Source organism: Bufo bufo, chromosome 7 (genome assembly GCF_905171765.1).
Source record: "Bufo bufo chromosome 7, aBufBuf1.1, whole genome shotgun sequence".
Classification (NCBI taxonomy): domain Eukaryota; kingdom Metazoa; phylum Chordata; class Amphibia; order Anura; family Bufonidae; genus Bufo; species Bufo bufo.
The window spans coordinates 188,301,447-188,317,207 of record NC_053395.1 but is presented as its reverse complement, the minus strand read 5'-3'; the positions used below and the strand labels follow the sequence as shown (position 1 = coordinate 188,317,207).

Below are 15,761 nucleotides of genomic sequence, written 5' to 3'. Positions count from 1 at the left end.
GATAAGGTGAGGTTTTTTTCATTTTTTTTTTTATAATTTTTACCCTGATTAACCCCTGAAAGGCCTAAATGGTAGCCCCCAATGCTGCCATCAGCAATGAACGCGGCATCTGAGGGGTTCAATTGCCGCTCCCCATCATTGCTCCCACTACATACAAAGAAATGGGCTTTGTGACAAAGTAATTTGTCACAAATCTAATTTCTTTGTGAAATTTGGCAAAGCAGCCTAATTGAATTATTCATAACTCCAGTCATCTCTAGTCTGGGGCTTTGAGAAGGCTCCTAGCGCTGTCATAACAAGTTGCTTGCAAAGGTGTGCCTGAGGCATGGCCTGACAAGCAGCCTGTAAAAATCCCATAGACTTCCAATAGTATTCTATTGCAGTCGATGGTACAAGTGATCAGAAGATCTCATGTGCAAGTCTTCTAAGGGGACTAAAAAGTACAAAAGTAAAAAAAAAAGTAAAAACAAGTTTAAAAAAAATAAAAATACAAATAATATTAGATATTTAAATCACCCCCTTTCCCAATTTTACACATAAAAATAAATAATAAAAAAATATTAGTATAGCTGTGTCCTGAAATGTCATAAATATTTATCATGCACCGTAATGTAACCATGGAAATGAGCAGTGTATAATGTAATGGAAAAATTAATCCAGCTAGCAAAGGAGGCAAAATGGATAATAACAATATATTAGTAAGTGGCACTTACTTAAGTGTACTTATTTTGAGCTAAAAATAATTTTTTCAATCGGTCTTTATTAAAAAATGTGAACCCCTTTGTTCTGTATAGCCTTGAGATTCTCTAGCAGGACCTGTATAATCACTCTGTTCCATCAGGCAGCTCAGTTGATAACTTCTTACCTCTGCTCTATGACCTCCTAAACACTCATTATAGCTAATTTCTTATCTTACTGATAATAATGTGGCTTAAATAAGTGATTATGGTCTTTTAGTCATTTAGATAAAGTTTAATAAATGGCAGGCACAAAGTGAAACTGAAAGAACCATTTACACAACTAGACAGTTAACCCCTTTGTGACAGAACGGCTGAATATTTATAATAAAGACCAATTGAAAAAAAAAAAACATTTTTAGCCAAAAATGAGAAAAATGCAATCATAAAAAGTTATTGTCCCCGAAGGTGCACATAGCCTTTAAAGGGAACCTGTCACCGGGATTTTGTGTATAGAGCCGAGGACATGGGCTGCTAGATGGCCGCTAGCACATCCGCAATACCCAGTCCCCATAGCTCTGTGTGCTTTTATTGTGTAAAAAAAACGATTTGATACATATGCAAATTAACATAAAAGAGTCAGATCTTACTTGTGTGACCAGAGAAGAGTCGTATTTTCAAGCTCTGACTCATCTCAGGTTCATTTGCATATGTATCAAATCGGTTTTTATACACCATAGAGCTATGGGGACTGGGTATTGCGGATGTGCTAGCGGCCATCTAACAACCCATGTCCTCAGCTCTATACCCAAAATCCCGGTGACAGGTTCCCTTTAAAGGCTATGTGCACCTTCGGGGACAATAACTTTTTATGATTGCATTTTTCTCATTTTTGGCTAAAAATCCAGGTGACAGGTTCCCTTTAAGGTTTGCTACAACCGCGTATTTCATGGTTTCAATGACATGTTAACATTTGCTACTCCTGCATCCCAACTGCTGTGGTGCTGCGAGTTCTGACCAGCCTCAGTGCACTTTATGAAGTTATGGCGACCACATATCCCACGAGCCAATGCAGATGCGGATTTTAGTTCTAGATCTGCATGTGGCATGCTGGGATTTGTAGTTTCACGACAGGTGGGGAGCCATAGATTGGGCCAACTGCGTCTGTCGTCAGATGGCCTATTCCATCACATTACTCATCTTCTGGTGTGTGGTACCCAGCTAGTCGTCACTTCTAAGATGCCTGCTGTGATCCGAGGGAAGGGAGGGCTGGACAGCTGTTCCTGCAGCATCATTGCAGAGATATCATTAGGTAGATCCTAATAGCAGAGTAATTATTTTTAAGCAGGGGAGTAATTCATTTCTGTTCTGTTATTCAGGGTCTCCAGCATTTGCACAACAATAGAATCATCCATCGTGACGTGAAAGGGAACAATATTCTTCTGACAACAGAAGGGGGAGTCAAGCTGGTTGACTTTGGTAATCATTGCTTGCCATGTACCGACGTCCCGTCTACTTTATCCACTCTCCTCCATTCGCTGTCTTTCTGGAGCTTGGAGAAACGCCACAGGTTTTAGTGATAACGTTCAGCAGGAACCCTTGGATACTTTGGGTTTAACAGATGGATCTCCCTCTGAGTTGCTGTCACATAATCTGTTTTGGGTGTCTGGAAACAGTCTCGTTTTTAGCTCAGGCATTTTATTTACCAGCTCGCTGGCAATCTGCTTGTGTCTTTTCCTGCGCCGCTTCGCTCTCATTTAAATTCAATATTCCATCTTTTGCATATGAAAAGAAATTGCTCATTCCTCACAAATGGTGTTAATAGCCTGAAGCTCATCTATTCCCTTTGAGCAGAAGGTAAAGTGGTCCTATGGGTGCGAAAACCAGCCGATCTATATAATTTGTGATTATTGCAGTTGATGTAAGCCTGATTGAAAGGAAAGCGCAAACAAAGGAATGAAATAGAGAGCAAAGCGGGAGCTGGAGGAGAAGACGCGGATTGTACGTGTATTGTTTAACGCAGAAGCGAATGGCTGAAGAACACGCATTCATTCTTCTCTAGTTCAGTCGCTTTCAGAAAGGTTTTATTTGGGTACTTGTCACATGGCCGACACCAGAAATGAAAGCTGTTGTCTGGCTTAGGTAGCCAATAAAGCTATCAGGGTCCTTTGACACACGATCGGGCCAATTATCTGGAACAAACGTTTCTACAAAGGCTCGTTCCCGATCATTGGCCTGTGTGGATGTGCCGCAGTTCACCAGACAAACAAGTGAAGTCGGGAAATCACATCTTTTATGTGGCACCAAAAATCGTATTTTGTTGGCAGCACACCGTTCTAAATAGGAGACGTGTTGCCGACAATATGCAAACGTTATTGGAAATGAATGATCGTAATAACACTACTATGATTTACTTGTATATTGCCGATCGGTGCTCATTCAGGGCTGTAATTGTAAAAAGACCCATAGAAGATAATAGAGGAAAGTCCCTTATCTATGTGACAGAAGTCCTAGCATTTGGCCATACACATAAGAGTAAAGTCGGCCGGAATGGCAGATTTTGGCCATTTCAGCCCAACTGTCATTTCAAAAACTAGCATGAATGAGTGTACGTGTTCGCTGACGGCAGGCTCTTGTCTGCTGAAAATGTAATCCGCCATGCTGGAAAACTTCGGCCATATATTGGCCGAAAACGCATGTTGATGGCATGATTGGCTGAATTCGGCCGATCACTTGCCAATGTGCTCAAGCATTGGGGAGTTTGTTTTTATTAAAAACTGACTACCTGGTTGGGCAATTTAGTTGGTGGGATTGTTCATACAATCTAATGCCCGTATTACACCTGCTGATTTTTCGGCAGATGATCGCTAATGATCATTCGTATGAATGCTCGTTAGTGATGATCTGGCAGAGTAATACTGCTACCGATTGCCCGATGAACGAGCAAAGGCTCGTTCAATGGGCAATCCAAATCTTTTGACAGGTTAACAAAATCATTGTTTGCAGACGGCAGATCGTGGTGTCTAACGATGATTCAGTATAGGGAAGAGCGATGGCATAACGATTGCTCCTCCCTATACTGAGGAGGAAATCGCTGCATGTAATAGCAGCAGTCTCCTCCACTGACGAGCAGACGATTGCCAGGCGGGAACACTTTCTTTCTGACAATCAGCTAGTCTAGTACAGCCTTAACACCTGACAGCTGCTAAGCCTGCATCCTGCTGTGAAGTGAATGGCTTTGTGCATATAAATACCTCCTGACCTGTGTCTCTCCCTGTGATCAGATTGCATTGAAGCCAGGGGAGGAGACCTATAAATAGGAAATAATAAGGAAAAGCTTGATTGCCATGAAGCTAGTGTTGCTCACAATAGTATATTCTAGCACTGTGAACATGCCTATGTGTTATACCAGCATCTCAGCCCACACTGATAATGTATGTAGTTATGGCTTTCATATTGTATTAATAGCCAGCAACACGACTCAGGTCATTATGGCCCTCCTGTGGGGTTTATTAAAGGGCATCTTTCAGCAGATTTGTCCCTAGGACACTGGCTGACCTGTTACATGTGCGCTTGGCAGCTGAAGACATCTGTGTTGGTCCCATGTTCATATGTGCCCGCATTGCTGAGAAAAATGATGTTTTAATATATGAAAATGAGCCTCTAGGAGCAACGGGGGCGTTACCATTACACCTAGAGGCTCTGCTCTCTCTGCAGCTACTGCGCCCTCTGCACTTCGATTGACTTTAGGAGAAGTCAGGGCCAAGCATCATCACCTTTACACTGCCTGGCCCTGTCAATCAGAGTGCAGAGGGCGTGGCAGTTGCAGAGAGAGCAGAGCCTCTAGGTGTAATGGCAACGCCCCTAGTGCTCCTAGAAGCTCATTTGCATATATTAAAACATCATTTTTCTCAGCAATGGGGGCACTTATGAACATGGGACCAACACAAATGCCTTCAGCTACCAAGCGCACATATAACAGGTCAGCCAGTGTCATAGGTACAAATCTGCTGACAGATGCCCTTTAAGCAGTGGTAGGTGCTCAAAAGTAAAAACATAATACTCACCTTTCCTCTGTTGTCTCACAGCTCCTCTCCTGGCTTCAGAATGGAGTGAGGTGCAGATTCTGGTGAACGATGTCACTAGTTGTGCCCCCTACTTCAGTTACATAGGCTTTGCTGACATCTATTACAGATGCCTGCACCCATACACATTAGTCAAATGTCAGCCAAACCCATTGATTTTGACCGGACCCGCCAACCAGCTCATGTGTATGGGGATTTCAACCGTCCAATCCTTTTGTTCTTGGGGACAAAAGCTGCTTTCAGAGGCTTTCTACTATCTCCCCATTCAGGACACATGCATGCTCATCCATGTGTAGGAAGAAGATGGATAGATAATAGATTTCCCCCAGCAGCTATCTAGTATGACGGCCAGCCTTAGGGTACATTCACACGACCAGATAATTTTATCCGCATCCGTTCCGCATTTTGCGGAATAGATGTGGATCTATTCATTTCTATGGGTGAATAAAATGTTGTCCGCATCCATGTTTCCGCATTTCTAGTCCACAAAAATATGAAGCTTTAGGCCTCTTTCACATGGTGCATTGTGGGAAAAGATGCGGGTGCGTTGCGGGAAAATTTTTCCGCGCGAGTGCAAAGCTTTTTAATGCGTTTTGCACGGGTGTGAGAAAAATCGGCATGTTTGGTACCCAGACCCGAACGGTTTGGGATCGGTGTTGTGTAGATTTTATTATTTTCCCTTATAACATGGTTTTAAGTAATTAGGGATGGAGGAGTTAAAAAAAATAAAATAAAAATTAAACTCACCTCATCCACTTGTTCGCGCAGCACGGATCGTCTTCTTTCTTTTTCTTTGAGGACCTGGGAGAAAAAGGACCTTTGGTGACCTCACTGCGCTCATCACATGGTCCCCATCCCGATCGTCACCATGCGTGAAAATCGCACCGCATCTGCACTTGCTTGCGGATGCTTGCGATTTTCACGCAGCCCCATTCACTTCTATGGGATCTGCGTTGCATGAAAAACGCACAATATAGAGCATGCTGCAATTTTCACGCAACGCACAAGTGATGAGTGAAAATCACCGCTCATCTGCAATGTGTCCGCACCCGTTCCGCAATTCTGTGGACCCATTCATTCTCTATGGGTACGGAATGGATGCAGAGAGCACACTATGTGCTCTCCGCATCCGCATTTCTGGAGCGCGGCCCCAATCTTCTGGTCCGTGGCTCCGGAAAAAATAGAACATGTTCTATTCTTGTCCACAATTACGAACAAGAATAGGCAGTTCTATAGGGGTGCCGGTCGGGTGTATTGCGGATCCTCAATGCACTACGGACGTGTGAATGGACCCTTAGGCCTCCTGCACACGACTGTATGGCTTTTTCAGTGTTTTGCGGTCCGTTTTTCACGGATCTGTTGTTCTGTTTTTTTGTTTCCGTTGTGTTTCCGTTCCATTTTTCCGTATGGCATATACAGTATACAGTAATTACATAGAAAAAATTGGGCTGGGCATAACATTTTCAATAGATGGTTCCGCAAAAACAGAACGGATACGAAAGACATACGGAGTACATTCCATATGTGTTCCATTTTTTTTGCGGACCCATTGACTTGAATGGATCCACGGAACGGGCAATAATAGGACATGTTCTATCTTTCAACGCAACGGAAAAACGGAAATACGGAAATGGAATGCATACGGAGTACATTCTGTTTTTTTTGCGGACCCATTGAAATGAATGGTTCTGTATACGGACCGTTTACGGAACGCAAAAACGGCCCGTTAGGATCCATTCACACGTCCGCAAAATGGGTCCGCATCCATTCCGCAAAATGCAAACCCATTCATTGGACTGTAGAAAACAGAAGACATACGGAGCACAAACGGAAGTCATTTGTCCGCAAAATGCAGACACACGGTTCCGTTATTTGCAGACTGCAAAACGGAAAGGATTACAAATCACGGATGGCGCCCGTGTGTTTTCCACAATTTGCGGAACGGAACAGGAGGCCTATTATAGAAATGCCCATTCTTGTCCGCAAAACTGACAAGAATAGGACAGGACTCATAATTTTTACGGGGCCACGGAACGGAGCAACGGATGTGGACGGCACACAGAGTGCTGTCCACATCTTTTGTGGACCCATTGAAATGAATGGTTCCGTATACGGACCATATGTGGAACGCAGAAAACTGCCCGTATACAGGACGCAAAATACGTTCATGTGACCGAGCCCTTGGACTACTCCTTCCCCTGGCACTGGAAGGAAGCAAAATTCTGAAAGTCCCAGCAACATAAGTCAGTCTTTTTTTAGGGGTGTTTGAAAAGCATTTTTATAGTCCTAAAAGGAGAAGACTAGTATTGAGTGCGCTGGTCTTAGTTTGTTCTGCATGGGCGTGAGATGTACGACAATTATTAAGAGGCGCATCCAGCACCTCTAAGTAACTGTGGCACGTGGCAGAACTGCAATTTCTGGTGTAAGATGTGGAGGTTTTATGACATTGTTAAATGAGTCAAGTCATGGAGGTCTTGGCCACATCCTGCCTCCTCCCGCCCATGCTCCGCTCACACTTTGGTGCAGATTTTGTCTCAAACTGGCGCTTTGCAAATGTTATAATCAATAGTGTGAAGGAAAAATGGGATTTAGAAATAGCTGTGCTCATGGAAAGTTCTTAATAGCTTGGATTTGTGTAAAGATCTAAAAGTGCATGAATCTGCCCTCTAAATATGTTGCCATTGATTGAATTATGTTGTCGTATAAATACTTCACGTTGGCTAATACTATACATCTGAACATCTATTACTGTTCATTACAGGAGTGTCTGCACAGCTCACCAGTGCACGCCTGCGCAGGAACACGTCTGTGGGTACACCATTCTGGATGGCACCAGAGGTAGGATGATCTGTGTTACATTGACATGAATTAAATATTTAAACGGTCCTCTCCCCAATAATTTTCTTCATGGCTGCCAGCTACAGCCTGGCTATAACTTTCAGATACATTGCTGGCAATGTTCCCACTAGGCCTTTGTAGTTAGTGATCAGGAGAGTAAGGCTCTTGGGCGCTGTTCGCAACACAGAACCACAACACATAAGTACAGCATCTGGTTAGCTATAAATCTGACAGATATACAGGACCACATATAATCTAGGCAAATTGTATTAAACAGCATGCAGGCAGGGCCACCTTTAATATTGATTGGACCCTGGGCAAAAATTTACTTGGGCCCCCTGGATCCCGCCTTCCCACACCTTAGCAGGCAATCACGCCCTCCACCACAAACCACACACAAAAAAAATCCACACACCTGGTAGAGTACAGTGAATGACTGTAAATACTTCCAGTTCTGAAGACTCCAGCGGCTCAGGATCAGTGCTCTGGGCAGCTGGGCTCAGGACTGGAAGTGGGCACCGCTCTGCAGTTCAGGAAGGAGACCGGGGCTCTGCTCACCCTAGCGTTGCAGTGCACCCCAGCACCCACAGTATGCAGTATAGCACCCTATTGTATACAGCACCCCACAGTATGCAAGCAGTATAGCACCCTATAGTATACAGCACCCCACAGTATGCAGTATAGCACCCTATAGTATACAGCACCCACAGTATGCAGTATAGTACCCTATAGTATACAGAACCCCACAGTATGCAGTATAGCACCCTATAGTATACAGCAACCCACAGTATGCAGTATAGCACCCTATAGTGTACAGCACCCCACAGTAGACAGCACCCCATATTATACAGTATACAGCACCCCACAGTATATAGTAGAGCAATATAGCACCCCACAGTATACAGTAGAGCAATATAGCACACCGCAGTATACAGCACCCCATACTATACAGTATACAGCACATCACAGTATACAGTAGAGCAGTATAGCACCCCACAATATACAGCACCTCACAGTATACAGCACCTCACAGTATACAGTATACAGCACCCCAAACTATACAGTATGCAGCACCTCACAGTATACAGTAGAGCAGTATAGCACCCCACACTATACAGCACCCCACAGTATACAGCACCCTACAAAATACAGCCCCCCACAGTATACAGCACCCCACAATATACAGCCCCCCACAGTATACAGTAGAGCAGTATAGCACTCCACAATATACAGCACCTCATGGTATACAGCACCTCACAGTACACAGTATACAGCACCCGAAACTATACAGAATACAGCACCTCACAGTATACAGCACCCCAGGTATACAGTAAAGCAGTATAGCACCCCACAGTATATAGTAGAGCAGTATAGCACACCGCAGTATGCAGCACCCCACAGTATACAGCACCCCATACTATACAGTATACAGCACCTCACAGTATACAGTAGAGCAGTATTGCAACCCACAATATACAGCACCCCACAATATACAGCACCTCACAGTATACAGCACCCCAAACGATACAGTATACAGCACCTCACAGTATACAGTAGAGCAGTATAGCACCCCACAATATACAGCACCCCACAGTATACAGCACCCCACAATATACAGCCCCCCACAGTATACAGCACCCCACAATATACAGCCCCCCACAGTATACAGTAGAGCAGTATAGCACTCCACAATATACAGCACCTCACGGTATACAGAACCTCACAATATATAGCACCCCAAACTATACAGAATACAGCACCTCACAGTATACAGCACCCCACAGTATACAGCACCCCAGGTATACAGTAAAGCAGTATAGCACCCCACAGTATACAGCAACCCAACGGTATACAGCACCCAACAGTATACAGTAGAGCAGTATAGCACCTCACAGTATACAGCACCCCACAGTATACAGCACCCCACAGTATACAGCCCCCCACAATATACAGCACCCCATAGAATACAGCAGAGCAATATGGCACCCCACCGTATATACAGCACCCCATAGTATACAGTAGAGCAGTATAGCACACCACAATATACAGCACCCCACCGTATATAGCACCCCACAGTAACAGCTCACCTTTTCCTGATGTAATATTTACAAAAAAAGCTCCACAGTTAAGGCAAACTTCTCCTGCAGCATCACTCCTGGTAGACAGGACCTTTGATTACCTCATAGCCATGTGACCAGTAATATTGCTAGGTTACTGGTCACATGGTGATGATGTCATCTAAGGTCCTTTCTTCTAAGAGAATCACAGCTCTCACAGCTCGCTGCCTGGAGTGCCGGCAGGCAGGCATGGTATGGCAGCACCCCCCTGTGTAGCTGATAGCCTGACACCCGGGGCAGTGGCCAGAAGGGCTCAAGAGGCAGCTGCCTTGGCCCCCCCAGGAGCAACTGGGCCCGGGGCAGCTGCCCCTTTTGCCCCTTGTTAAAGTCAGCCCTGCATGCAGGTCTAGCACAGCAAAGGTTATTGTCTACTTTCTTGGTGGTCTAGGGCAGTGAAGAGGTTAATGTCTATATTCCTGGTGTTCCGGGGCAGTAAAGGGGATATGTTTGTATGACCGGTGGACTGAGGCAGTATGGGCTGTAGTGTCAGCATCCTGTCACGACCATGGTCATGGTCGTGACTCCTGTATCCGCATGCTGTTGCCTGCGGTCTGGTTTGGTTGTTTAACCACAGGTGAGGGCCGCTAGTATGTTGCCTCACTTGTGGTTGCCGCTGGCAACATGTAGTTATTTCGCAGTTTAGCAGCCTGAGCTGGTGCTGGGCAGCTTGCTGCAATGTGCATGTGGTTGCACCTGGCAACCTATCTTTGTTAGGTGTGTCTTTTGTATGTCTGGTGTGCACAGGATTTTAGTTATGTGTGCACTTTCTCCTTTAAGTGGCTGTCTTCCCTTTCCTGGTGTGAGAAGAGTTAACTCCCCTCTTTGTGTGAACACTGGGTGTGTCGGTGTGTGGGTGTGGCTACATGGGCTATAAAGCCTCAGTGGAGACCTGAAGCTGAGGAGTACTCCAGCCTTGTTTGTAAGCTGGAGGCACCCTCCTGGTCCCTTATACCATCTGCCAGTGAGGGCCACCCTTGTGGTCATAAACTTATGTTAGACATTATTGTTCTTTTTATATTATATGTCTAGTGGTGTCTCTATCATTTTTGCAGCGTATGGTCCTGGGTTCCTGTCTGATGTGTGGTGTGTGCTGTGTCCGTCTATGTTGTTGTGGACTGCAGCACTTGTGCACGGGTTCCAGGCTGTGTGTCTGTGGCAGGTAGGTGTGATACTAGTTTCAACTACCTGCCATTGCCATATGTCTGTATATGTTTCCCTTCTCCTTTATAGCTTGGCCAGTGAGACTCCTGTTGCTCCGTGTCTAGGAGGAACAGGTCGTCTTACCTTGCTCCTAGTCCAGGGCCACCCTGAGGGCTAGTAGGAATTACAGGTTACAGTGTATGAGCCCTCCCACCATCAGGGTCGGCTCATACGGCTAGGAGACAGGGTCAGAATTAGGGATGTGATAGGAGGTGACCGGCTCCCTGATTCCTGTCCTGGCCTAACAGCTATACTTCAGATAGAAATCGCACGGCTGAGGGTTTCCCCCACCTTCAGTCGTGACACATCCCTGGTGATCTGGGGCAGTAAAAGGGTTATTGTCATTATTCCTGGCTATCTAGGGCAGTGAAAAGATGAATGTCAAAATCCTTGGTGGTCTAATACAGTGAGGGGATGCCACTTTTCCTGGTGGTCTAGGACAGTGAGGGGAATACTGTACAGATCCTTTGTGGTTTAGGACAATGTAGGGTTTGATGTCTCGGGCAGTGAAAGTGTTAAAGGGGTACTCCCATCTGGAACATTTATGGCATATCCACAAGTGTCATAAATGGCATATGCTAGAAATATGTGATTGGTGCAAATCCCAGGTCTAGGACTATCGCCAGAACATGGCCCGTTTCACCCTGCTAAGAATGAAGAAGTGGCTGAGCATGCACAGCTCTCTCCAGTCACTTCAATAGCACTTCCAAAAATAGCCAAGTCAGAGTACTCTATTTTGGTAGTGCTATTGAAATGAACGGAGAGAGCCAAGCAAGCACAGTCACCTCTCCACTCCACTTGGTTGGGAGCGATGGGGTCTTATTCTGAAGATAAGAGTGTGTCCTAGAGGTGGGACCCACACCTTCTGTGAATAGCCAATAAATGTCCCAGCTGGAACAAGCCCTTTAACGTTAGCATCCCCTGCGGTCTAGAGCAGTGAGGGGTTTAATGTTAGTATACCTGGTTGTCTTCGCCAGTGAAAGGTTAATGTAAGGATCCCTGGTGGTCTATGGCAGTGATAGTGTTAATGTCAGTATATTTTGTGGTCTAGAGCAGTGATGGCATTAATGTAAATATACCCGGTGGTCTATGGCAATACGATGGTTGATTTCAGTATACCCAATATCTAGGGCAGTGAAGGGGTTAATTTAAAGATAGTAGGGCAGTCATATGGCAAATTTTAAGATTCTTGGTGGAGGGCAGTGGGTGAGTGCATGGGACGAGGCAGAGAGATGACCATGCAGGCTGAGCTGTCGTTCCACATGCAACCTTGGACACATGCTGCTGTTTTGGGAGGAAAGCGGCCATTTTGTTTTAATCCCGTACAATCCCTTTCAGTAAAATTTTATGGACCATTTGGAAGAGAGCCATCTTTAATGAAGCAACCAACCAATACGTATAGCAGAGTATAGCAAAAAGATGAATTCGGGAACTGGCAAGACAATCACAAAAATGAGTGCTAGTGCTTAGAGAATATCTTCCGAAATATTACTGAAGTGTTTAGTTGCAGCATACTTACAAAATTTCTGTAATTTTTTTTTTTTACTAGATTACAAATGCATAGGAAACATTAAAGGGTATTCCCGGGGAATTTTTTTTTTTAAGTTGCAGAATAGGTTAAAAATGAAAAGATAACCATTACTCACCTTATGCCTCATTTACACATCAGTGTTCGGTCAGTGTTTTCCATCAGTGATTGTGAGCCAAAATCAGGATTGGAGCCCCCTCAGATATAAAGTATAAGGGAAAGATCTGCACCTGTTTAGAGCCGCACCTGGTTTTGGCTCACAATCACTGATGGAAATCACTGACCAAACACTGATTGTGTGAATGAGGCCTTACCGATCCCCTGCTGATGCTGTTCCAGTGCTGTTCTGGTCCCCACTGCTCTCCACTTCCAGGTCTCAGACTAAACACACAGGGGTCACTGCTGCTGCCAGTCACAGGCTGAGGCGGGTCACTGCTGCTGCCAGTCACAGGCTGAGGCGGGTCACTGCTGCTGCCAGTCACAGGCTGAGGCGGGTCACTGCTGCTGCCAGTCACAGGCTGAGGCGGGTCACTGCTGCTGCCAGTGACAGGCTGAGCAGACAGTCCAAGCCATTTCCTGTGTCGACCCTGGAAAACAATTTAATGTTTCCTATCAATGTATCTTGACAACTACAGGAGATTTATAACCCAGTAAAAAAAAACTAAACAAAAGATAATTTAAAATTAAAAAATTGATAACTATGATGCAGCTATCTGCCTCCAGGCGGTACTAAACACTGGAGAGCATCAGGGAATAGAGTGGCACCCATAATGTCAGCAGAGGGGGGAAGCTATCACCTCTCCTGACATGTCTGTTTTAGTAACTACTTGCATTCTCCATTTAATAATCATTCTGGAGTATATTTTCTTATGACTGTATGTTGTGCGATTCCTTTATTATTCCTTCTAGAAGTTTATGAATGAATTGCCAACCGTCTGTAATGCAATGTCCAATCAGTGCTGCCAGTGTCAGACTATGCAGGGGCACCCCCCCAACTGATAACACCCATCTGGACCTTCATTGCAAACTGCAATTCATGAATTCTAACAGGAATAATAAAGGAATGGCACATCACAGAGACATACAAATAGATGCCTCTGAATTGTCATTACATGGGGAACCAATTTTTATTGAACTAAAAAGCCCCTTTAACAAGGATTGATAAAGAACTAAATTCATTGTTTGCCTTGCTATTTGCAGGCCTTACTTTCTGATGTCCTGTGGAAATGCTGTGTTTTTGTGTTCATTGTTGTCCTATTTCCCTTCAAAATTCCCATCAGAGTGTTCTCCGTGTATCAGATTATGTTGGAAGGGGATAATTGGAGTTTTTTCCTGCCACTCATGAGCCCTAATTCAAAAGGCTGTGGATGGCACCCGGGGATTCGAGGTCACATTTGGGTTAATAGCTTTCGGGCTGTTTACTTTTATTCACTATTTATCTAAAATTAACTCCCATGATTTGGGTAGATTGTACATACAATACGTAATACGTAATCAATGACGTCTTTAAAATGTGACATAATTGTGCTAGATTGTATATATAATTGTATATAATATGTTTTATACCTACTATGTATGAGTGTGACCTGTTCTAGCCCTCTGGGCACCCCAATGGCCTACTTACCAACCTTTAAAAAAATTCAAAATCAAAACATTTAAGCCACACCTTAGGGAACACTGTAACCTTCTAGGAATGCTTCCCCCAAAGGCCAGTTTTTAGATATGGTTTGGGTAAGCTATGTCCCTTTTTTGGTCCAGTTAGAGAGATCGTCCTGGCAAAAAATGGGTCTCTGGATAGGTCAGAGTCCCAAAAATTTAAGTTAGTGGAAGCAGCACTACAGGGATGAGCTCAGTCCACTACAAAGTTGATGGAGCTGTCTGCTTCTGACACTGAGTTGTAGATGAACAGCTAATAGGCCAATACTTAATAAAATGTGGACAGGAGGGAGGGACTAGAACAGTTCAGAAGGAAAGGTGTAGGGTAAAAAATATACATAAACCTCTCAAATGTATGTATACTAATGCCAGAAGCCTGACTAATAAAACTGGGGAGCTGGAATTAGTGATGTGTGAGGAGAACTATGACATAGTGGGAATAACTGAGACATGGCTGGATGATAGCTATGACTGGGCAGTTAATGTACAAGGTTACAGTCGGTTTAGAAAGGATCGTCAAAACCGGAGAGGGGGAGGGGTTTGCCTTTATGTAAAGTCCTGTCTAAAGCCTACACTCCAGGAATATATAAGTGAGGGACATGAACATGTGGAGTCCACAGAAAATCTACTACTAAACGAGATAGACGAGGCGGCAAATCATAATGAGGTGGTTATTATGGGGGACTTCAACTACCCAGATATAGACTGGGAAACTGAAACTTGTATATCTCATAAGGGAAACAGGTTCTTGGCAATAACCAAAGACAATTACCTCTCCCAACTGGTTCAGGACCCGACTAGAGGGACGGCCATACTAGACTTAGTATTAACCAATAGACGTGACAGAACAACAGACGTGCAGGTTGGGGGACACCTGGGAAATAGTGACCATAAAGTAATATCCTTCCAATTATCATTCAAAAGAGCGTTTCTACAGGGAGGAACAAAAATACCAAACTTCAAAGAAGCTAAATTTAGCCAACTAAGAGAGGCCATAGGTCTAACTAACTGGGACAAAGTCCTCAAAAATAAAAATACAGCCACAAAATGGGATATCTTTAACCCCTTTACGCAACATCACGTACATGTACGTGGGGGAATGTGGTGCCTCACCGCATCCCCACGTGCATGTACGTGATCGGCTTTCACTGTCAGCGCAGGGAGCGAAGCGCTGAAGCTTCAGTGAAGCCGGCGTGCTGGGGTTGCTAGGCAACCAGAGAAGCCGGCAGGAGCTGTATTGTAGCTTTGACCCGCCCACGATCGCTGTGATTGGTCCATTACTGCAGAGGGACCAATCGCAGCGCATCGGGGCAGGTAAGGGGGGGTTAGGGAGGGACTATGTGCTTCTCCTTCTCTGATCGCCACAATTCCTGTCAGGGAAGCGATCAGAGAAGGAGATAGTGTAAAAATATTCCCGACCTATGACGAGTATACTCGTCATGGCGCACTGCTACTTAGCGCGCCATGATGAGTATACACGTCATGGCATAAACTGTCACCATGTCTGCAGACATGGTGACAGCGCTGAGATCCCGGCTGTCACACACAGCCAGGCACCTTGGGTCAATGCCGAGGGGGGTCCTGTGACCCCCCCATGTCGGCGATCGCTGCAAACCGCAGGTCAATTCAGACCTGAGGTTTGTAGCGCTTTCTGCGGTTT

The 15,761-nt window shown here is 44.8% G+C and overlaps 1 protein-coding gene across 1 annotated transcript in view; it reads left to right on the top strand.

Moving 5' to 3' along the window:
* Positions 1-15,761, top strand: part of MYO3B (myosin IIIB) — a 386,918-nt gene that overhangs the window by 34,252 nt on the left and 336,905 nt on the right. Inside the window, exons 5-6 of the mRNA XM_040441512.1 lie at positions 2,057-2,156; positions 7,524-7,600. Coding sequence (XP_040297446.1) covers positions 2,057-2,156; positions 7,524-7,600 — 177 coding nt within the window. The remainder of the gene's footprint in view (positions 1-2,056; positions 2,157-7,523; positions 7,601-15,761) is intronic.